The sequence below is a fragment of the Notamacropus eugenii genome, chromosome 5 (genome assembly GCF_028372415.1).
Source record: "Notamacropus eugenii isolate mMacEug1 chromosome 5, mMacEug1.pri_v2, whole genome shotgun sequence".
In the NCBI taxonomy this organism is placed as follows: Eukaryota; Metazoa; Chordata; class Mammalia; order Diprotodontia; family Macropodidae; genus Notamacropus; species Notamacropus eugenii.
Window position 1 is genome coordinate 374,445,243 of NC_092876.1, and position 24,654 is coordinate 374,469,896.

Here is a 24,654-nt window from a genome sequence, read left to right on the forward strand (position 1 = left end):
AAAGGATCAGCACCCAATACACCATCTTTTACCTGTGATAAATATTTAATGAATAAATGAACGTACTTTGGAGATGAACATGTTGGTACTCTTCAGAAGACAAAAGTGATGGTCCCTACCTCAAGAAGGTTAGTCTAATAAGAGTGACAATATGACATGTATATGTAGACAGGTATGTACCCATGCAGACAGCTAGGTAGTGCAGTGGATAGAGCCTCAGGCCTGGGATCAAGAAGACCTGAGTACAAATCTAGTCTCAGACAATTAACTAGCTGTATGACTCTGGGCAAGTCACTTAATCCTGTTTGCCTCAGTTTCCCCATCTGCAAAATGAGCTGGAGAAGGAGATAGCAAATGATTCTAATATCTTTGTCAGGAAAACCTCAAATGGGAACACTGAGAGTCAGATCTGACTAAAACAACTGAGCAGCAACAATGTGCATGATGCATACAGAACAGATACAAGTTAACTGGATGGGAGGGCATTAGAAGATGGTGGACCAGGAAAAGCTGCTTGCTCTATAGTGACATAATGATGGGAAAGTGGTCTACAGAATAAAGTGCTTACAATTATTTCTTTCCCAAATTAATTAAATAATGCACTTTCATGTGTTTATTTTAAGTGCCATATCCACCATTCATCTTATTATTTTCTTCCTACAAGATCTCCCTTTTTTAAAATAATTGAAACCATACTGTCTAAAAAGCCATCTGTCTATCACAGAACATTGAGTGCAACTGGGGCACATCCATTTTAAAATATTTGCTAGTGAATATTACAATGCTTCAGCTACCTTTTAGGTCATAACTCTGGCTTTCTTCGAAAACCCTGTCACACCATAGGACCCTGAGTGTATCTTTGACAGCTTTCTAGAGAAATATTAACTAAAAGTAAAAGCTTTCGATAAGATCGTAAAATGCTACTAGTGTTATGGTTCTTTCAAGTTAATAATTAACATTTGTTTACCTGATTTCTTTCTTTTTTCTTTCTTTTTCTTTGTAATCATTCTTAAAGTTGTTTATATGTGTCTTTTCCTGGATGGAAACTGTAATAGTTCAACAGATTATTTACTGCCTTTTTTTTTTTTAAGTTCTCAGCGCCCAACCCAAGTTCAAAGGCTGATGGGAGAGAAAAGCCCATGAAGAGGTTTGCTTGAGAGAAATTTGCTCAGTGGATGAGATCTTGGCTCACAGGAAAAGATGTTAGACCCTCTCTGGCTCTTTTTCAGCCTTGTGGCTGTGACTGCTGCTCAGTTCTCTACTGAAGAAAGAGCTAAAGTATTTCTGGAAAGTTTTAACAAGGAAGCAGAAGAGCTATCTCATCAAAGTGCACTTGCTTCTTGGGATTATAACACTAATATTACTGATGAGAATGTCCAAAAGATGGTGAGTTCTCATGACTATGCATGAGTATTTGTTGCTTTTTTTAGAGATGAGATTGAATTGTATCACAACTACCAAAATGGAAAAAAAAATGAGATTTACAGTCAAGCTGGATTTTGAATGGAATGGGGGAGGGCCTTTCATCTTCTTCTCTCTTATTCAAGATTCCTGGAATGAGTAACTACCTTATTGTAGTATGGTAGCAAGAGCTCCTAGCTCTAGATTCAGATCCTAGCTCTGCCACTTATGTGACCTTAAGCAAATCACTTATCTTCTCTTGGACCTTAATTTTCTTATCTGTAAAATGAAGGGTTTAGACTCATTAATCTGTAAGGTCCCTTCTACTCTAAATCAATAAGCCTGTGAGCAGTCTCTGGCCAGTTTCCAGTAAACTAGCTTCTGCCTCATACAAGTTGGCATCTGCAGTTCTCATCTCCCTTACAATTTCATTGCCTTTCTAAATAAATGTGATTTGTTATTAAATTCATAATGACTCAATCTTCAATGTCAAAAGAAGTATATATACAACTTTGTGTAAATGGGGAATTGTAGAGAATCCTAACTTATTCTTAGTGAAAGGGTTAGCTAGTAATTAAGCCCTGACCATATGCTGGATAAGTGGGGACTTGGGAATTCTTATCCTAGTTGTCACAGAGCTCTAAGGGACTTCCAAAGGTCACCCAGTCTATCCAGAGGCCTCCAAGCAGAACTATATTTAAACCATCTTACATAGATCCTAAGATGTCCTGGGAAAGCCATGATATTTCTGCCTGGCATGTATAAGTAAGCATTTCATTGCAAATTAAGAGAAGGCATATTTAATCTCCTGTCACAATTAACTCATTTGTCCTCCAGAACATGAAAGTATGTATTTCATTCCCCATAGTTTCCCAAATTCCCTCTTAGTCCCCAAATATGAGAGACAGAAAGAAGAAGTCTAGGGTCTGCAAATCAATTCAGGTTGAGTGGCAGATCCCAAAGGGATATCTTTCAGACCAGTGAAGACTCCTTTGCTAGACTTCTCTGCCAGATTTATCAGGAATGGCAATAAAGTGTGCTGGAAAGTAAGGTAATAGAACCTGAGAATAGGAGTTTGTGGTACTTCCTAGATACAATGCTTTTCAAACAAAGACTCAGAAGTTCAAAAAAATTTGTGTCCTGTTAGAATGTGACTAATAAATACACTGAACAATGCCTGGTACACAGTAAGTTGTTGACTGACTAGGAAAACTTGCTTATTTGACTACCTGTCATTCTATTTGATTTTTAAAAAAATAATATCTATATGTTAAATACTAAAACAAATACACAATAGAGAAAAGAAAAAGAAACATTATAAATTTAAATATTGAAACAAAAACAAAATAAGAAAAGAAAAAAAGCATGTCATGTACACAACAGAATGTAAGAGAGGATTCAAAGTATCAATAAATTTCCATTTCAAGAAAGCCTATGTAATATAATAAGTATTACACTTTGCATGGAGAGCGGGTCCATCTTTTCTTTGCTTCCTTGTAAGTTTTCTTTTTTTCTCTGCTGTGTACTTTTTACTTTGTTCCTTTTCCCCCTTCTACCTGTCATTCTAAAGTCTATGGCCTCAGTTGAAAGCAGATTTGTTGTCGTTTTCCTTCTTTTCCCAAACTTCTTAATCCCAGGAGAATCAGTAACTTTAGATCTTAAATAGCATTCTATTTTTTTTGTCAAATCTTCCATCCAGAAGGATATGTTTTGTACATTTCTGATACATTTATCACATAATATTCTGTGCTCATTTAAGCTCTGTGAGACCAGGGATTGTGACTTAAGGAAACTTTGTATCTCCATACACAGCAGGTGCTTAAATGGCTAATGAATAAATGGATGAATGAAAGAAACTTTAGTTTTTAATACACAGCATCTTCTCTTATTTATGAATTATTTGGCTTCTTTCTGTATAGTGATTAAATGATAGTATGATTTTTATTAATTTTCATTGTTTTATGACTGGCTCAATTAATTAGTCATGGTGGTAGTAGCTTATGGCTAACTGTAACAGATGGGGAGAGATATGGAGAATATTTGTACTATGTATCTGGATGTCAGGGTTTAACACTTGTTACGAAATGAAAAGTAGAAATATTTGCAGAAATAATCCTTGGATCATTAACTATTATACTGTTATCACTTTACCTATACTTATTTACTAGAGCAGAAACAACAAGTCATGACGCATAAAACACATAGAAGAATTTCTACCTAGCTAAGCAAAAGAAATATATTGACTTCATTATAGGAAGAATGCCAACCCATAAATTCATTCATTCACTAGACAGTTAAGTGCAACCATGAGCAGAGATACAATGTGCAGAGCGCTACGTATAAGTGGAGATACAAAGTTCAGAGAGCATTAAGTACCTGCCCATGATACATTTACACAGTACTTTCATTTGATGAGTTGGTAGTACAAATATTCTCCCCATCTGACAAATGGGGAAACTGAGGCATGAAGAGCTTAAGTGTCTTGTCCAAGGTCACCACCTAGTAGAAGAACCCGGGTTTCTTGTCTACATAAAACTGTGTCCTTTTTCCATTATATTACCCATCAAATGAATGGTAAGCTGGAATCTATCCATTTTCAAAGAAAAATGGGATATTTAGATACACAGTGTGTGGTTTTCTAAGTAGCGTGGGTGAAAAGAGAAATATTTCTTTCTCATAGATACTGCTTATGACCACAAGCCTATTTGTGCTTCCTGGTGGACAGTCATAAACTGAAGGGTGAACAAGTGGTGAAAAAGTCAAAGTTGGAGAATTAGATGGTCCTGTGTGCTTTAGGTCACAAACTCTTTTCTTGTGTTCACAAGAAATATGTGCATGGGAAGGTAAATGCACCCAAAGATGGGTCATTAGCTTATCCCTGTGTTCCTTATTAAGCATGTTTGAGGGAGAAAATCTACAGTGAAGGAATGGAGAAATTTTCATTCCTCATGTGCCTAAGGTGAAATTGGGGAACAAATGGGCCTCACAGATCCCCTGAAGATGACTCTGCATCTTATTTCACCATAAGTGAGAATGCATGCGGCAAATGTGACCCATGATATGATCTGTGGCTGAGAACTGAAGCTTTGAGTTTATATGGATTTGACTCAGTCTCAGAGATTACTTATCAGTCATATTCTTTGGCATACTCTTTGAAACTCACTCAGAGTTTCCCCCTGGGTGTATCAGAATATGCCTTACATCTAGGTCTTCCTAACAAAAAGAAAGAGGTCCTTTGTACCATTCAGGCTAACATAGCATCAGGTATAAGATAAGCCTTATTTACCCTACAGATTAAAAATCCAGGGAGGCTTAGTGATTCTTTTTTTTTTTAAAGACCGACTAAGATCACTGAGCAATTTTACAGATAAGGAACTGCAGACCAGAGAGCTTGTTAAGGAACTCATCCAAGATAACACCGAGTGCAAGAAGACCCAGAATTTGAACCCAAGTTTTCCAACTTCAAATCCACTATTCCTTCCACCTTAGTATAGTGCTAAACAAATGGGTGTAGGCTATTTTATGATCAGCTTTTTGATTTTAATGATCAAATCTCCTTTCTCAGCCTGAGAGGAAGTCCTTGCTCAGAAGCGATGTTATTTTTAACACTGAGCAAAAGGCCCCTAATGACTAAGCAAGAGCTTGCATTTGTGTGATGCCCTTTGAGGACAGAAGGCACAATGATCCCTGTTTGGTTTGGAGTCACCTCTATGATCTCAAAGGACAACTATGAATTGGACATTATTTATTCATATTAAACTTTTAAAAAATATTCAAAATTATCTTTTTAAATTTAAAAATGTATATGATGAAGTCCAATTAGGAGGACCAGCATAGATGGTACTATGTTGGCAAGTGTTAGAGGAAGATAGTAAAATTCTTCTTACAAAATGACAGGCTCCAAGGAATTATTTCCAGGCATTGGAAAGAGTGATTGAATCAATTTTTATTTATTAATAAATAATAAATTTGGATATTTATTTATTTATTAAGTGGCTACTATGTGCCAGGCACCAGGGTATGCAAAGTCAGTCTTTTTCCTCAAGTAACATACACAGGATTCACCTCACATTCTGAAGGTCTTCCTCTAGGTCTTTTTCTTCTCACCAGAGAAGCACTGAAACTATCTGTTAATATTCTTTCACCTACTTTTTTGCTCTTACATTGCCTCAGTGACATCCCTTCTGTCACTTGTTGCATTTGGGTTTCAAAGGGAAATAAGATGTACCCAGCATGTACATCTCTCTATTGTCCTATTACCTATAACTGTGACTCTTTGGGTATCATGATGATCCAAGCACCGCAATCATATAGCAATCACTGGGAGAATATTTGTAATAAAAAGAGTAGGTTTTTGCACCATGCAGCAGCCCAGGATTGTAAAAGGACATTCCCAGATGCAGTCCAGCTTGCTCTTTTCCTTTCATTCAATTCTGGATGTAACTAATTGGATCTCATAGAGGAGGTCCTATAATACGCAGGGACTTGATTCAACTAGGACAGTATCATCCACAAACAAGAGCATCTGGAAGAATTTAACATCCCTAGGGGATCCTTTGTTCCATTTGGACCTTTCAGAACACAACTTGGATGCTATTACTTGGGCAAGAATATGTCCTTCTCTTTATAATAATATGCAGTCATTAAACAGTTATCTCTGTTTGCATTTTTCAAGAAATCTTGTATGACCTTAACATATATGGAGGCTTTTTGCTGAAGGAGAGATTTTTAAGACTGTGCTTTGCTCTACCAAATAAAATAGGGTTTTTTTGGTAGTCAATAGATATAAACAAATTGAACTCAAATTCATTGTTGTTCAGTTGTGTCCAACGCTTTGCAACCCCATGGACTATACTGTCCATGTAGTTTTCTTAGCAAAGATACTGGAGTGGTTTGCCATTTCCTTCTCCATTGGATTAAGACAAAAGAGATTAATTCCCCAGGGTCACACAGCTAATAAGTGTTGGAGACTGATCTGAACTCAGGTCTTCCTGACTCCAGGCCCAGCACTCCATACACTGAGCCACTTAGCTAACTCCTCTTATATTAATTACCCCTTTTCAGTCAGTTGCATGACTGACAACATGGTGTGCTCTAAAGTTATGTATAAAAGCCTTACTTCCTTCTTATATTTTCATTAAGGATACCCTAAATATATGTGTAGATCATGCCTATATAGAGTTTATAAGGATGAAAAAGCAAGGGTGGGGGTTGTTGATGTTCTCTTGATTTTTCTTTCTTTTTTCTTTTCTTAGAGAATGACATCCATAATTTCTTTTTTAAATTTAAATATTTTATGGAATTAATATTAAACTTCAATGCATTTGGCTCATTTGCTTAGTAACATTTTAAATTAATTAATTTTAAGATATAAAGTATCAAAACACTTTTTTTAGTCAGTCACTCCCTGTCCTTATAAGGACTTTGTTCTATCTATTTTTGTCCATTCGTTTTTATTCACTTTTCCTTATTCTTCTGGTTTTGCTTTTATTTCCCTCTTTGCATTATTTTTATAAGTTCTGTTCAGGCTTGTTTGTTTTCTTCATACTTTTCAGTCTTATTTGTATTCTATTATATTAATATTCTACAATTAGACATAGAATTTAATATTCTACCATTAATTTAATGAAGGGTTTAATTAATTGCAATTAATTTATTATTCTACCATTCTATTATTGCTTCTGTTTCTAAAATTATATATATGTATATAATGTGTATATCTATATAATACTTCAAAAATTGAAAATATAGCTTTTAAAATAATAAAATTAAAAATATTAAAATAAAAACCAAAATAGCTTTTTTATTCTACTTTTAGGATATATTTCCAACAGTGGAATTATTGCACTAAATGGTATGACTATTTTTATAACTTGTACTGCATAGTTGTAAACCTTTCCAAAAAGATTTTGCAAGTTCAAAATTCTAAGAGCAATGTATTATCTTAATTTTTTTCCATTTTGGGGGGGGAACTTTTTTCCCCCTAAATTATCTTATAAAAAGATCTCTCAATACTTTCAAGATTGTGTTGCCTTTGGCATAGATTTCCTTGCTTTCTACTGGTCTAATGGACTCTCTCTTCCCAATTTCATCTTTGTAAACTATTATTTAGTACTATTTTAACTTCCTTATAATATGAGCAACTGAGGTGATGGGATGCACATTTGATATTCTCTTGTCACTGGTGCTGAAAATCATTGTTCTAGAAATAATGCCAATTTTTTTTCTATTTTCTATCTACTTTTTATCCACTTAACAGTTTCATCATCATTGAAGCACCTAGGTGTTGTTGTAGATAGAGCACTGGAGTTGGTTTCAGGAAGACCTGAATTTGAGTCCTGCCTTAGACACTTAATAGCTTTGTGATTTTGGGACAAGGAAGAAAGAAAGAAAGCATTTATTAAATGCCCACCATATGCAAGGCACTTTCCAGATATTACAACTGTTAATCCTCACAACAACTCTGGGAGATAGGTGCTATTATTCTTCCTATTTACTGTTGAGGAAATCAAATGATTTACCCAGGGTCACAGTTAGTGAAGTGTCTGAGGTGGGATTGGAACTCAGGTCTTCCTGAATCCATGAATGGCACTCTATCTCCCTGCCATGTCCCTGCCTTAAGACAGTTAACATAAGATAGTTGTCCTTGCTGGGCCTCTGTGTCCTCATCTGTAAAGTGAAGGTGTTGGACTCAAGGGTTTCTCAGATCTCCCTTTTAGCTCTAAATTTATGATCCTATAAGCATCTTTGGATGCTCATGGAATTACTTCGCTTCGGAGGGTCTCACACCAAGCTTTCTATGGACTTGTTTTCATTTTCACTCTTTTTGAGGCATAATAATTTTTTTTCTCCCTCCTTCCGAAGTGCCTTAAAGATGAGTTTGCATTCCAGCCTGGTTTGGCTCTTGACTTGGTATTTGTTGACTAAAGTAGTTTCAGAACTCTAATTGATCTTTTATTAGGAATCCCACGTTATTTTTGTTCAGTAGTTTTCAATTGTGTCTGGCTCTCCACGACCCCATTTGGAGTCTTCTTGGCAAAGATACTAGAGTGGTTTTGCCATTTCCTTCTCCAGCTCATTTTACAAATGAGGAAACTGAGAGAAACAGGGTTAAGTGACTTGTCCTGGGTCACACAGTTAGTAAGTGTCTGAGGACAGATTTGAACTTAGGAAAATGAGTCTTCCTGACTTCAGGGCCAGCACTCTATTCACTGAGTCACCTAGCTGCCCACATTACATCAATTCATTTCTTTCAGGAAATGATGATCATCAAGGTCTATATATCTATCTTTTCCTATTTACTACTGTTTTAAAGCATTTTTTTTGTCTTAGTTGCATAGAATAAGTGGAGGCTGTTGAAATTATTTATAGTAACTTCTCATTTCTATCTTTTCTTCTAATCCAATGTCAGTTTTAACCTTCACTCTAATTAATCGATCTGACTGATATGACTCCCACAACCAATTATTTCCTTTCTGCTAAGATACTGCCAACTAGGAAATATTCATGAGACATAAGCATAAGTCTTCTGAGTAATCTACAAGACTTTGGCCTCTTTAGTTTCTCAAGCCAGAGTCATATTTTCCAACATAATTTACTTCTTCTGTGCCCCTTCTTAGCCAAGAAACTCCTAAAATAGGAATGTGTGTTGGGTTGGAAGATCTTATCAGGTTCTTTGTAGCATGTCTCTACCTTTTCCATCTCCTGCAACAGAGGAAGGAGCATAAGCTGCAATTATTTTTGAAATTTGTTTATGTTCATCATGAACTTTGCAAGTTGAGATGACCCAGTATCTCCTGAAATGATGTTTCTTTTTGCCTTTCGGTATGAGACCAATTTGCCAACTCCTTTCTTGACTCTTGTCTAAGGGGAATCTGTGTGCTTCCCTTCCATTTAGCTGTGACTTCCATTTGCCTTCTGGCTTCATTTACTTCAGCATGATAACTCCCAGTGTGTTTCACTTGTTACAATAGTGTGTCAAGTCACATGGACAAAGATTTCACGGCTAGAGTACCTGCACTTAAGTTAATGTTTAGAGATAGTCTAACAGCTGTGAAATTCTTAGACTGTCTGAACTCTTCTTCTTCCCTACCACTTTTATTGTAAGACCAGGAAAGGCTCCCTCTGTCACGTAACTGTTTCACTTTGTGTCCGGGCACAAACTGTCACAGAACTGTTTCACTTCAGTCTCTGGGCCATGCACCATTGACAGACTATATAGCACAACCAAAAGTATGAAGGATATGTAGTCAGAGTACCTGAATTATTCTGTGTACTAATTGCTATGATTGTTGTTATTTAGTCATTTCAGTTGTGACCGATTCTTAGTGACCCCATTTGGGGTTTTCTTGGCAGAGATACTGGCATGATTTGCCATTTTATTCTGCAGTTCATTTAACAGATGAAGAAATTGAGGGAAACAGGGTTAAGTGACTTGCTCAGGATCACACAGCTAGTATGTGTCTGAAGCCAGATTTGTACTCAGAAAGATAGGTCCAACTTATTCCATGCCTGGCAGTCTATCCACTGCACCATCTAGCTGCCCAGGAACTTGGTTAGAGGATTCCTAATATGCTTCTGAGTTTTAGTCATTCTAGAACAGGACAAATGAATGATAAAACATAAATACCTCCAGAATCACCAACCCTCAGAGCTGCCAAGATTTCTTTTGTTTTGACTCCTGTTGCTTTTTCTTTCTTAATAAGTGTATGAAAAGAAAGGAAAAGCTTCTATCTTTAAGATTCTACAGTGCATAGGGGCTGTGTGGACAAACATTGTGGTCTTGGAGAGTTCATTTAAAAAAAAATCTGTTTTCTCCTGAATTGTACAGCCTGGGTATAGGAGTTGTCTTCTGTTCTCTTAAAGAGGCTGTGTGGGGCTTCACTTTGTTTTGAATGAGTAGCAATAGATTGTGGACATTTAAAGCATTTAAAATAACATTACAAAGAATAGCATGGAAGAGAGAAGAAAATCATCAGGTAAAAAAAAGGAGAGTATAAAGAAAGAGCCATGATTTTGATGTACTTCTAAAGTGCAGAGATGTGAGGCTATAAGTACTAGATGGAAGCAAAAAGCTTTATAAATACACCTATTCTGAAAATAAAGACGAGAGGCAATTGAAGCAACTAAGAGAGTAGTTCTATAAGTACTAGAGATTTAAAAATTTTAATAGAATATTTACTTGCAAGCTAATCCTGTAATTTTTTGACTTGGGGTTGGATTTGGAAGTGGTAATAGTGGAAGGAATGAAATGTAAAGAGAGAGATAAGGAATGGGATTTTGCTGAGGAGCCTAACTAGACTCCAAATCTTGCATCCAGCATTCCACTTCTGTACTTTACTCCTCTTCCTCTGGTTCTATTAGGCCAATAGGGACTTGGATTATCTTGATATGAACCAATATCTGTCTCCCTCCTTATGATTCCCACTCTAGACCCATTACTTGAAATGATGCTGTAGTTCTTCCTGCCTCTTTTTTCCCAAGCCATACTATTCACCAGTGGTCCCAGATTTCTATTCTAAAGCAATAGTCTTCAAACTTGTGTTGGTCATATATCCTGCACCCTTAGCCCTCTGCAATGAAAAGGGGTAGTCAGGCTCTTACTCACCTGTCACTGTTCTCCTTCAGATGCCATAAGGGGATCTGAGGAGGTAAGGAATGGGATTTTCCCAGTGGCACCTGTGTGATTCTGCTGTTGATGTGTGGGTCATAAATTGGGTTATAATTTACCTGAGGGACAAAAGCTGGCTCACAATGAGGGATATTGAGAGCTTGTCTAGAGATGAGAGAAGGCAGTGGCAGTGTTAGGGTAAAGACTAGGTGTGATTATCTTAGAGACAAGCCCCACATTGGCTATCCTTTGAAGGGTGGGGTGTAACTAATGCCAACTTCATCCTTCTCTAACTGACTGATCACACACCCTTTGGAGTCATGGCCACAGACACCTTTTCTTGTCATACTTCAGTTCTTTGACCCCTCCCTCTTACCCCCATCCCCACACTTTGGAGCATGTTACAACACCTCCACTACTGAAACATTTTCAAACTCTTCAGAGATAAGGCTCTAGTAATCTGCTCTGTCTACTCCTCCAATCTTAATTCCTTTCCCTCACCCCCACCCCCCCAATATAAATATTCTGTTTCATCTGGGCTGGTGCCTTCATTATTCTTTAAACTACTCCTGCTGTTTCCTGTCTCCTTACCTTTTCTCATACAATTTCCCATACCTGGAATGCTCTATCATCCCCACCCTTTTCTATCAAAATCCTAACCTAATCCTAACCTAACCTGATCAAAAACCTAACCTAATCCTAACCTAGCCTTATCCAGACTCGATCAAGTCCTACTACCTTCATGAAAGTTGTTCCAATAATGTTGTCCCATATTTATCTCCTCCCCTCTGTATTCCTTTAGCATTAGTTGCCTATAAACCACTTATTGAGTACTCAGTCACATAGTCATCCACTATTATTTAAATGTTCTTTGTATATGTCTTGTCTTATGGGCACCTCTCTGCATCTCAGTTGCCTCACCTGTAAAATGAAGGGTTTGACTTGAAGACATCAAATGTTTTTTTTCTTGCCCCAACATAAATTTCTAAAGGGCATGGACTATGTCTGATATTTCTTCTGTCTCTGTCACAGATCTCAGTCTGGAGCTTTGCTCCAAATGGGTATCCATCTGATCTTTGATATTTGATTTAAGGTACAGCAAGTCCTAGTTGCCACAGCAGATGGAAGTGGGGTTTTTGACTGAGGAAGATAGGAAATGGGAGAACTCTATAAAACTAGGGAAGCCTATCTGCTTGGTAGCATTCTAAGGAAAAACCAGGAAATATATGGATAGATTTACAAAAATCTACCCAAATGGTGAACATATTGGATGACCTTGCACATATTTTATGTTTATTTTTCAAAAAGAATCTTTGAATTTTTCAAAAATTTTGTCCCAGTTTCCTCATCTGTAAAATGAGCTAGAGAAGGAAATGGCAAACCATTTTGAAATTTTTCAAAAAGAATTATTGAATCTCTCCTGAAACCAGTTCTGTGACCCGGTGAAATTTCTTTCATAGGAGAAGGAGTCTGCTGTGTCATAGAGCTCTTGGAATTTCCATTCTTAAAAGGCTTTAGGAAGTCAATGGGAATTCTAAGAGATCTGTAATACAAGTATATTCTCTTGTCCTGTGAAAGAGATCTCATTCAAACATTGGTATTAAGAGTTTGTCACTTTCCCAAGGGTTTTCCCCTTAAGTCGTGTCCACAAACCCCAATTTAAAGGAATAGTTTTTTAATTGATATTTTTCATTTTATTATCACTTAGATTTTTCCCTCAAATTCCTCCTCTGTTTTTCCCAAACAGTCATCCATTATAACAGAGAATTTTTTTAAAGGAGAGGGAAAACCCAGCAAAAGTGATATAATAAATACATTAAAAGATCGAACACTACGTTCAGCATTTCACACCATGGGCCATTTCCACCTCTGCAAAGGTATAGGAAGAAGCTTCTCATATCTGTCTCTTCTTTGGAATCGAGTTTGTTCTTTATGATTTCACAGTATTCATATGTGATTATTTTTGTGGTTGTTACTCTTCCCATTAATGTTGATGTAGTTCTTGTATAACACTATTTTCTTGGCCTTGCTTACTCTGCATCATTCATGAAAATTTTTCCATGCTGCTCTGTACTCATGCTCATAATTTCTTATCATCTAGTAACATGCCATTACAATCATGTACTACAATTTGTTTAGCCAGTTTTCAACTGATGTACATCTATTTTTTTCTCAATTCTTTACAAGCATAAATAAGTACTGCCATAAATATTTTGGATACATATTGATCCTTTCTTTTTTTCGGTGACCTCCTTAGCATGCTTATGCCTATGCCTAACAGTAGAATTTCTGGAGTATGGATATTTTTGCCACTCCATTCACCCAATTCCAAGTTGCTTGAAGAATTGCGCTAATTCACAGCTCCACCAACAATGACTAATTGTACCTCTCTTTCCCACCTCCTCCAACATTGACCATTCCCATATTTTGCCATCATTCCCAATTTGATGAATGTGAAATCAATCCTCAGGATTGTTTTTGATTTGTATTTTTAATTGTTATTGAGGGTTGGAAGAATTCTTTCCTATGATTGTTAATAGTTGACAATTGTTCTTTTGATAACTGATTAGCTCCATTGTAATAATGTCAAGTTGATAAAGACAAGGACTCTAAGACTCTGCAGTCCCAGACAGCTAAGGGAAGGAACTTACACTCCTAAAGACTAGACTGATGGGAAAGTCTGGTCATGAGGTATGCTAACCAGATGTGACCTGCTGACCCTGACCTTTGAGCGCTGACCTTGAAGTAATGAGAATTAAGCTATTTAAGAATGAAGAAATGAATGAATGAATGAGTATTTTGCATCCATTCGTAAGTTTTTATTATGTATGATGCATTGTAGAAAGCAATGGGGATATAAATACAGGCACCAGCTCTCAAAAGACTTGTTTAAATAGGGACACTTCTCTTTAGGAGTGTTAGCCAGGGAAGGTTTTTATAGTTTGGAAAGTCTCAGGGATAGTGAAGGGAACATCAGGCCAGACACACTTTTGCCAGAGGCAATGATAATTTTTATTTCGTTATAGTTCTCAGAGTGAACAGTAGAAGGGGTAGGGATAAAGATAGGGATATATACCAGCAGGGGCTTCAGAGTTGAGTGACTTAGCAACTCCTCAGTGTAGTTTTTGATGGTCCAGTTTGCAGAGCAAAGCAGCAACAGCAGCAGCTGGATGGATAATGACCAAGGGTAAAGGTGAGGACATTTGATCCCAGAGAGTTTGGATCCAAATCCTAGCTTTGAGACCTGACCCTGTACAAAATGAGATTCTCCTCAAGGATCATTCTCTCCCAGATGCTGCACTACGTCCCTGGGCCACATCGATTGAAGCAGTTCAATGATTCTGGCCTCCTCTTTTTTTGTTACAGAATGAAGCAGGAAGCAGGTGGTCTGCATTTTATAATGCTCAGTCCAATACTTCCAGAATATTTCCACTAAATGAAATTTCAGATCCCTCCATCAAACTTCAACTTAAGTCTCTCCAAGAGAAAGGAACTTCAGTGTTATCAGATGAGAAGGGTGCACGGGTAAGTTAGCAAAAGCTGATATGCTGGTCACTAGAGCCAAAATGGTATTATTGTTTAGTTATTTTTTAATCATCTGACTCCGTGATGCTTTCTTGGAATTTTCTTGGCAAAGATATTGGAGTGGCTTGACATTTCCTTCTCTAGCTCATTTTATAGATGAGGAAACTGAGGCAAACAGAGTTAAGTGACTTGCCCAGGGTCACATAGCTAGTAAGTATCTGAGGCTAGATTTGACCTCAACTCTTTCTGGTTCTAGGCCATTATTCTATCCACTTTACCACCTAGCTGCCATAGAGCTAAAATACTTGGGGGAAAATAGGGGAAAGGAGAAGGTAATGTAAGCCTAGGGATGGTGTTAACTAGCCTTTTAAAAAAATTTTTGACCTACAGATATATTCTTACTGATTTTCAAGGGAGCTTTGTATATGACTTTGCTTACCAAGGCCCAAGATACCCTGAAAATTGGGCTTAGTACAGAAGACTCGTTGCCTTATTGCTATGAAAAGAATACTGAGTCAAAAGGTATGGGTTCTAGTCCTGGCTCAGGGATCTCAGGCAGCTCATCTCACTTATAGCAATACAGTTATCTATAGAGATTGAGATAGATACAAAGATGGATGATGGATACATAGCAATATCTAGATATCTATATATTTAAATACATAGAATGTATATTTATCTATATCATGACATGATATAGAGAAACAGAATTAAATATATTAAATATAATAAAATATTAAATATATAGACATCTAGATATTGCTATCCATCATCAATTTATCTATATCTGTCTATCTATCTATAACCTAGCTAGCTACGTAAAAACATGTTCTCAGATCCTAGGTTAAGAACCCCAGCTCTATAGGAAGTTTCCAGGAAAACCTGGAAAGACTTATGTGAACTAATGCAAAGTGAAGTGACCAGAACCAGGAGAACATGGTACGTAGTAACAGTATTGTACAATGGCCAACTGTTGAATGACTTTTAGCTATTCCTAGCAACGCAAAGATCCTAGACAGTTCTGGAGGGCCTATGACAAAAGTACAATTCAAATGCTGTCCACCTCCAGAGAAAGAACTGATGGAATCTGAATTCAGTTAGAAGCATACTATTTTTTTAAAACTTTCTTTACTTTTCTTTTTTTCTGTGTTTTCATAGAATGACTAATATAGAAATAAGATTTTCATGACTGCACATGTGTAACCTATGTCAAATTGCTTGCCGTCTCAGTGAGGGGGTAGGGGAAGGAAGGTAGGAGAAAATTTTGAATTAAAAAAAACGTTAAAAATGAAGGTTAAAAATTGTTTTTATACGTAACTTGTATGCAATTGGGAAAAAATAAAAATAATAAAACTCAAAAAGAAAAAAAAAACCTTAGTTCTAGAGATACCTTAAGACTAGGGTCTCTTATCTTTTATTTTGTTGTGGTGGCTTCTTTGGCTGGTAAATTTCAGTTTATTGATTTAGAATCAAAAAATTTAGAGCAAGATAGGATTTTAGCAAAAGATTTAGAACAAGAGAGGGATTATCTAGTTATGTACTAGATTAGGGATTATCTAATAAAACACTAATTATATAGATGAGGAAAATAAGGTTTGTCAAGATGGATTGATTTGTTCAATATCACACTAGGATTTGGATCCAGATCTCTTAACTCTTAGTCCATTGTCTTAGCTTCCTGCTTGGGATCTCTGTAGTTCTCATTAGCATTTCATGATCCTGAATTGCATTGCAAGTAGTGAAGATGCTGAATATGACCTTATAAAATAGGGCTTCCCATTCCTCTGAGACCCAGAGCAGCCTTGTGAACGTCATTCAAAGAACTGCTCTACAGATTTGCTCTACATGGTATGCTTCTCTTGGACTGAAAGAAAACTCATGGAAACAACAGTAGTGAAAAGCAAAGTGACCAAGAATTTTAAAAAAGTCAATATGTCCATCAGCTTAAGTTTACCTGATATTCATCTATGAATTTTCCTCTAATAGTTCTGGTTTCTTCCAGGCCCTTAAATACATTAACTGGCTTTAGCTTCTGTATCTGCAGAAATTTTCTCTCTCTATCACTTTGTTCAAAATTACTAAAAGTTCTTTCCCCCCAATCTTTTAATAATAATGACAACTCCTCCACTGAAGCCCTACTCTGATGTGGCACCATGGCATGGGCCCAAACATATATTAAATGCCTACCCTAGTACTTGTGCCATACACTGTGCCAGGCTCTGGGGATGAAATACCAAAAAAATGAAACCCCTTCTTGAGAGTTGGGCCAGATCCTACCTGGCTAAGAAGGCTGCTCTGTCTGTCTCTATTTGAGGAACTAGCCTAGCAGACTTCAGCAAGGCTCCTCAACAGAAATCTGCCACCAGGTAATGAATTGTTTTGGTCACAGCAATTCATAAACATGGAGGGACTGGGTCCTTCATCAATGGAGGAAATGCTGTTACCAATGAAATTAAGGATTTTTTTTTTTTTTTAAATCAAATAATGAAAGTCAGAATGATAGTGGGAAAAAAAAAACCTGGCATTTGGAGTCAATAGACCTGCATTTGAATTCTATTTTTGTCATTTGGGCCCTGTGTGATTTTACACAAGTGCAGTAGCTTCTCTGGGCTTCAGTTTCCTCATTTATAAAATGAGATAGTTGGACTAGATGCCATCTAACGTCCCTTTCGGTGCTCAACTTATGAACCTGAAACTTTGCAACATTGCAAGCCAAATAAACATTTATTAAGTACCTATTGTGTTCCAAGTACTGTGCTTAATACTGCTAGGGCAGTTGGCCTCCCTGGCTCTCAGTTTCCTCAACTGTAAAATGAAGGTATTGGATTAGAAATATTGGCTTCTATAGTCTCTTCTGGGGCAACTATGTGGCAATGTGCACAAAGTACCAGGCCTGGAGTCAAGAAGACTGATCTTCTTGAGTTCAAATCTGGCCTCAGATACTAGCTATGTGTCCCTAGGCAAGTCACTTAATCCTGTTTGCCTCAGTTTCTTCATCTGTAAAATGAACATGTAAAGGCAATGGCAAGCCATTCTAGCATCTTTATAAAAGAAAACCCCAGCGGCAGTCATGGAGAATTGGATGTGACTGAAAAGCAACTGCACAACAACATAATCTCATCCAGTTCTGAATCTGCAAACTTATTATAACAGTAAGTGATATTCACACAAAATGTCACAGTTTCTAAGGGCATGCTTTGTACAAGTAGCAACACCCTCATTTGACAGATATGGAAGCTGAAGTTTAGAGATGTTAAATGATTTGCTGCTGGTAGTTGAGCTAGTAAGTGGAGTCTTCAACCCAAACCATTTCATTCTACACCTGTTCTCTTACCAGTACACAATGCCAACTGTAGTATTTTCCCACCATAGAACAGTAGCATTTTCAGCCTTATGGGTGGTAGAAAATAATACCTTTGGGGAAAAGCATCCCTAGAAAACCATGATGTCTAGCAAACCTTAGACTACCTCATGTAGTGGAGCTGGAGAAGCAGAAATGGTATGTTGTTCTTTGGAAAGAAATTAAAGTTCTCCATTATTTATACTAAATCTTCTCAGGAAAAATTAGTGCTGATGAAGTAGGTAATCTGGAAGAAAGAGAGAGGGAAAAGAAACCTTTTCTAGTCTTTCTTTCTGGGTACCTCAAGCCCTCATCTCCAGGAAACATCTTCTCTTTGTTACAAAGATATTCTCTCTAAATTGGTTGGTATGATCAGAATATAGACCAAATCTCTAAAATGAAACACTTTTGCTGAAATAAATACATTGCATATATCTAATAGATTACATGTAATATATAATAAATAATACATAAATAATACAAATATGCATGTTTGAGGGGCAAAAACATGCTACCTATATCTAGACCATTGTGGTCATTTCCTTTGACATGGGCTCAACCAATAATGAGCTGTGGTAGATTGAAGCAAATGCAGTGTTGTAGACATTACAGTATTTTCTCATTTGATCCCCACAACAACCCTATAAAGTAGGTGTTATTTTTATCTTCATTTTAGCAGTGAGGAAATTGAGACTCCAAGTGGTTAAATGTCTTGATCAGGGTCACACAACTAAAAAATAATTGAAGCAAAATTTGAACCAGGCTATACCAACTCCAGGTGTGCTGCTCTGTCTACCATTCCTGGTTGCCTAATTATCAAAATAATAATAATACTTAGCATTTATATATGACTCTTTGAAGATGTGCAAAGCTCTTTACGTATGTTGTACTATTTAATCCTTACAACTTTCCTGTGAGGTAGGTGCTAATATTATCCCTCATTTTACAGATGAGAAAACTTGGGTCATGTAAAGGTTAAGTGACTTGCCCAGAACCACACACCTAGCTAGTGTCTTAGATTGAATTTGAATTCAGGTCTTCCTAACTCCAGGCTCAGAATTCTATACACTGTTCCACCTAGTTGTATAAAATATATATGAAGTAGTCATTCCGTTGTCAAATGGAGGGCCAGCATGTTAGCTTCAGTTATCCTGGATTTATTTTCTGTTGCGCTTTTTCTAACACTTTAATATTTTGATTATAGCTGAACACAGTCTTGAATAACATGAGCACTCTCTATAGCACTGGAACTGTCTGCAACCCAAAGTCTCCTCAGGAATGTTTGTTGCTTGAACCAGGTACTGTGTATTTTCTAAACTAGGGATGTCTCATTTGTTTACAGATTTTCCAAGTGAGAATGGGTTTTAGGTTTTGAAATATACGCATGTCTTAGGGATAGATACACATGTAATCTGCCTCTATCTCTCTAGTCTTAGTATATATTACTGCCCTTCATCTCCAGGGAAATCAGCCTCGTCACTCAAGCCACCACTCCATCTCCCCATCACGCCTTTTCACAGGTTTTGTTCCCTGCCCCTGCCCCCCTGGCCCATGCCTGCAATACTCTCCATATTCCCCTCAAAGCTTAATTCTTCAACTTCATAACTGCTAATGCCCTCTAATTACCTCATATTCATTTTACATATACTTATATGTGAATGTGTTGTCTCCCCTAATAGAAGGCAAGCTTCTTGAAGACAGAGACTATTTAATTCTTGTCTTTTTATTTCCACTGCCTAGCACAATGGTTGGCACATAGTGGTACTTACTAGATTTTAATTGATTAATTAGAAATATAGCTTGTGGCATTTGCCATGTTTAATCACCTAGTAGAAAAAGGACTTGTTTCTTTAAAGGTTCTATTAAATTAGCACTGAATATCAGTTCAAACAATTAGATGTGTTCAATGATTATTTATGTTTAGAATAATTAATTTAAACACATTAAGTCTCATAAGATTTTGGTCAACCTCTGTAAGAATTCTATATCCATTAATTTTCACTTACTTTTCAAGAGTTGAAATTTCTATATTCCTTCATTAATGCCTTCTCGGAATAATTATTAAATGACTTAAAGATGTTACTAAATTTAGGTCTAGTTCAGAAATATACATACATATCTACTTTCATATGTTTTGTGGCAATAGGTTTGGACAAAATTATGGAACAGAGTAGAGATTATTATGAAAGGCTATGGGCCTGGGAAGGTTGGAGATCTAAAGTTGGCAAAGAAATGAGGCCATTATATGAAGAATACGTGGAACTAAAAAATGAAGTCGCAAAAGGAAATGGTAAGTTTTTACTTTGTCTTCTAGAGGGGTCATATTTCTCAGAAATGAAAATCAACGACATTTCCAAGACTTAACCAGGGATCAAGGCTCTTGCTGAATTTAGGGTTTTTTGCTGGCTGAGGGTATTTGAGAAAGATCTTAAAAAGAGCAAAAACTGTCACAACTGCAAATTTGCTTCCTTCAGTCTTTGTGTGTCTCAGCCTTTCAGGAGTTCTGAAGCGGGGTTAATTTTTTTTTTTTTCATTTTACCTGACCTTACCTAATCAAGTATTTAGTCGCTTTGGAGATCTAGAGGACACTCAGAAGATAGTGGGAGTAGATACGGATCTCAGATAAGTACAGATTCTTGGAGTTGAAGAACCCGTTAGTTGAGGCTAGAAATATCAAACTCATGGCCAGTGGTTGGTAGAATTCCCTGAGTGACCTGGAACCAGACTAAAATGTAACTGGAAAATGTTTAACAAAATAAGTAAAAATAAAATGCGACATTGATAATGATAACTTGTGGGTCCTGAAGTCAAATCTGCTGCCTTCAGCGGTCTGTTTCTATTTGATTTTGACACCACAAGTCGAGTCTAATTCCCTTATTATATAGATGAGGAAGCACCCCTGAAAAGTTTCAGTAAGGAGGGCACTCAGGCCACTCACATCTCATTTCTTACTATGCTACACTCTCGATTCTCTTACTGTGCCCTGGACACTTATTTCCTAAGCCACCGTTCAGCTTTCTTTTATGTGCTTCCATTAGAATGTAAACACCTTGAGAGCAGGTACCATCTTTCTTTTTGTATTTATCGTCTCAGAGCTTCTCACAAAGCCTGGGACTTTGTAAGGACTGCCAGATTTGACCAAGGTCTCATTAGCAGAAGAGCAAAGATTAGAGCCATATCAAAGAATACAGAATCCCAGAGTTGGAACAGACCCTGTAATTCATAGATTTAGAGAAATTGAAAAGTATCATAAGATTGTCTAATACAACTCCTTCCTTTTACACATATGTACAGGGCATAAAGATATTGTAGATTCCATTCTAGAAGATCGCAACAAAGCAAACATTGCAATAAAGTGAGTCACACAAATCCTTTGGTTTTCATTGCATATAAAATTTTTATTTACATTATACTATGGTCTGCTAAGTGTGCTATAGTATTAGGTCTAAAAAAAACTGTACATATCTTAATTGCTTTATTACAAAAAATGCTGACCATCCACCTGAGTCTTCAGTAAGCAGTAATCTTTTTGCTAGTGGAGGATCTGGCCTCAGTATTGATGGCTGCTGGCTGATCAGGGTAGTAGTTGCTGAAGGTTGAGGTAACTGTGGTGATTTCTTAAAATAAGACAGCAATGAAGTTTGTTGTATCAATTGATGCTTCCTGTAGCATGGGATACTGTTTGATAGCATTTCACCAAAATTGGAGTCAATCCTCTCAATCCCTGCTGCTGCTTAATCTACTAAGTTTATGTAATATTTTTCCAATTTGTGGTGTACCAGGAAATGGGAAGACCCAAGGAGAGGGAGAGAGTTGGACCACAGAAATGACTTATAAGTTAAGTTTGTTGTATTATATGGTGCAGTTTGTGGCTCCCCAAAACAAACAATTAACAATAGTAACATCAACAATCACTGATCACAGATCACCATGACAGACATAATAATGATGAAAATGTCTGAAATATTGTGAGAATGATCAGAATGTGACACAGACATGATTTAAGTGTATGCTGTTGGGAAAATGATGCCAATAGACGATGCAGAGTTGCCACAAAGCTTCAATTTGTAAAAAAAAAAAAATGCAATATCAATGAAATACAATAAAGCAAAGCACAATAATGGAAGTGAAACAAGATATGCCTGTAAACTGTGACCCAGGAAAGGTGAAAAGTATTCATTCACACAGATAACAAATAGAAAAGCTGACATCTGAACGCAGGTCCTCCAGATATTTAGGTCTAACCTATATCTAACCAGGAATCCCTTCTATAACAACTCCCAAAAGTAGTCATGAGTCTTAACTTTTGAAAGACCTAAATGTCTACCTCTGGAGATAGGCTAGAAGGAGCAAAGGATGGAAGGAAGAAAGGAAGGAAAGAAGATAGAAAGGAAGGAAGGAAGGAATTAAGGAAGTAAACAAGCATTTATTAAGTACCTAATGTGTACTAGGCACTGTGCTAAAAGCCTTACAAATATTATCACATTTGATCCTGGTAAGGTAGATGCTATTATTATCATCACCACTTTACAGTTGAGGAAACTGAGGCAGAGAAAGATTAGGTAACTTACCCAAGGTGATATAGAGAGTAAATGTCTTAGGTGGAATTTAAATTCAAGTCTTTCTGACTCCCATCCTAGAACTTCATTTGCTCCTTCTTTTGCCTGTGGTAGGGATGGGAAAATTAATTGGTCGTCATTTTCTTATATGAACTCTTCATATGTTCCACAATCTCTGTATCTACTTTCTCTTAGTCTTTACTTCTCTGAATAAAAGTTGAAACCAAAGCCCACAAACAGTATAAAATATTATTGAATACCTAAATAATAGCTCTTTTGCTACAAACCTGTCTTGACTTTTCTGAGCGAGCATGATCTCCAGACTTCAAGCCTCTCTCAGGTTAAAGGTGTACGCTGTGTATACTGTTGTCCTCTGTGGTTCATCTTTCTGATTCTGACAAATGTGATTAAGACTAGTAAAAACTTCAGAAAAGTATTTCGTATGGGGTTATTTTTAACTTCTGTATTCTTTTAATTAGATCATCTAGGTATTGCAGTAGATAGAGCTGTAGCTGGTCAGGAGTTGAGCTGAGCTGAATTCAAAATCAGCCTCAGACACTTAACTAGCAATGTGACCAAATCTCTTAACCCTGTTTGCCTCAGTTTTCTCATCTGTAAAATGAGCTAAAGAAGGAAATAGCAAACCACTCCAGTATCTTTGCCCCAAAATCCTGAATGGGATCACAGAGTCACACTGAAAACAACTAAGCAACAATTATTTTAATTGTGTACAAATCTTATGTATTTGTATTGTAATTAAAATAAATTCCTCCTCTTTTGGCATATCTGTCTCTTCTCTTTCCAGCCTTTCCCTACTTTAGCAGCCTTCTGCTCCTAAGTGCAGAAGTCTCCCTTGGCTCTGTCTTTGGTCTTCTCTCCCTTTATAATCTTTCCTTGCATTCTTTTACTCCCAAAGTTTCATTTTTCATCCCTATACTAATTATTTACTGACTTATATATTGAGCCTTAATCTCTACCCTCATTTTCAGTCCTGCTTTTCCCATGGTCACTGGACATCTCCTTCTACATATATCACTGATACACTCAACACAGCTAAAAATTAACTCATCATCTTCCCCAGATCCTAGCTGTCCCTCAAACATGATTTCTGTTAACATTATTACCTAAAGGCAAGTAAGGTGAATCAGTGGATAGAGTGCTGGACATGAAATAAGAAGACCAGAATTAAGACTCTACTGCAGACACTTATTAGCTGTATGATCCTGGGCAATTCATCTTACCTCTGTTTGTCTTAGTTTCCTCATTTATAAAGTGGGGGTGATGATAATGCCTACCCCCATGGTTGTTGTGAGGCTGTCATGAGATAATGTAATAAAACCTTTTGCAAGTCATGAAATTCTTTACAAAAGTTGTTGTTATCATCTTCATCATCCCCACCACCACTGCCACCATTATCCTTTCTGTATTCAGGCTCAAAGTTTATGTCTTTGACTCTTCTTTCTTTCCTTTCCACTATATCCAATTTCTTGCCAGGTCCAGTTGAATCTACCTCTGTAACATTTCTTGGATATGTCACCTCTGCTTGACAAATACTGCCACCATCCTAATTCGGGGCCTCATTATCTCTTACCAGAGCTATTGTAATAGCCTTTTAACTGATATTTCTACTTCTGGTCTTTCCTTCTTATAATTAATCTTTCACAGAGTTTGCTGAAATGATCTTCCTAACAAATGTCTCTGAGCGTATCACTGCCATGCTAAAAGCCTTTAGTAGCCTCTTTTATTTCCTGTATGATAAAATACAAACTAGTTAGCCTGGTATTTTAGGCTTTCCACATTCTGATTCCAGCCTTCTTACTACTCCCCTACACGTATTCTACATGACAAACTGGATTTCTGAGTGACCTCTGATTTCATCATCCTCTCTCCTACTTTTGTATTCACTCAAGGTCTCTGCCTTCACACCAAATCCTCTTCCTTCAACTCCATTAGGTTACTACCCCCCAGATGCCTCTGATCCCCTAGATAAAAATCTTCCCTTATCAGAAAACATTTTGCCTAGACCCTTCCTTTGTGTTTAATACATTCTGTATTGATTGTGCTTATTTAAGTTAATATCTTATTCCCTTCTATTTAACTATATATTTTTAAAAAAACAGGCACTGTCTCCTATTTCATCTTTGTATCCTTAGAAAGTGAGGTTGGTGACCTTGCACAGCCCTCCCTCACTTAAATCAAAGTCAACTGCACATCTTGTC

The 24,654-nt window shown here is 36.9% G+C and overlaps 1 protein-coding gene across 6 annotated transcripts in view; it reads left to right on the forward strand.

Moving 5' to 3' along the window:
* Window positions 1–24,654, forward strand: part of ACE2 (angiotensin converting enzyme 2) — an 87,505-nt gene that overhangs the window by 23,677 nt on the left and 39,174 nt on the right. For all 6 annotated transcript variants that reach the window (XM_072614302.1, XM_072614300.1, XM_072614304.1 and 3 more), the window contains 4 exons: window positions 1,092–1,386; window positions 14,378–14,536; window positions 19,081–19,174; window positions 20,023–20,166. In XM_072614302.1, coding sequence (XP_072470403.1) covers window positions 1,201–1,386; window positions 14,378–14,536; window positions 19,081–19,174; window positions 20,023–20,166 — 583 coding nt within the window. In that variant the 5' untranslated portion in view covers window positions 1,092–1,200. The remainder of the gene's footprint in view (window positions 1–1,091; window positions 1,387–14,377; window positions 14,537–19,080; window positions 19,175–20,022; window positions 20,167–24,654) is intronic.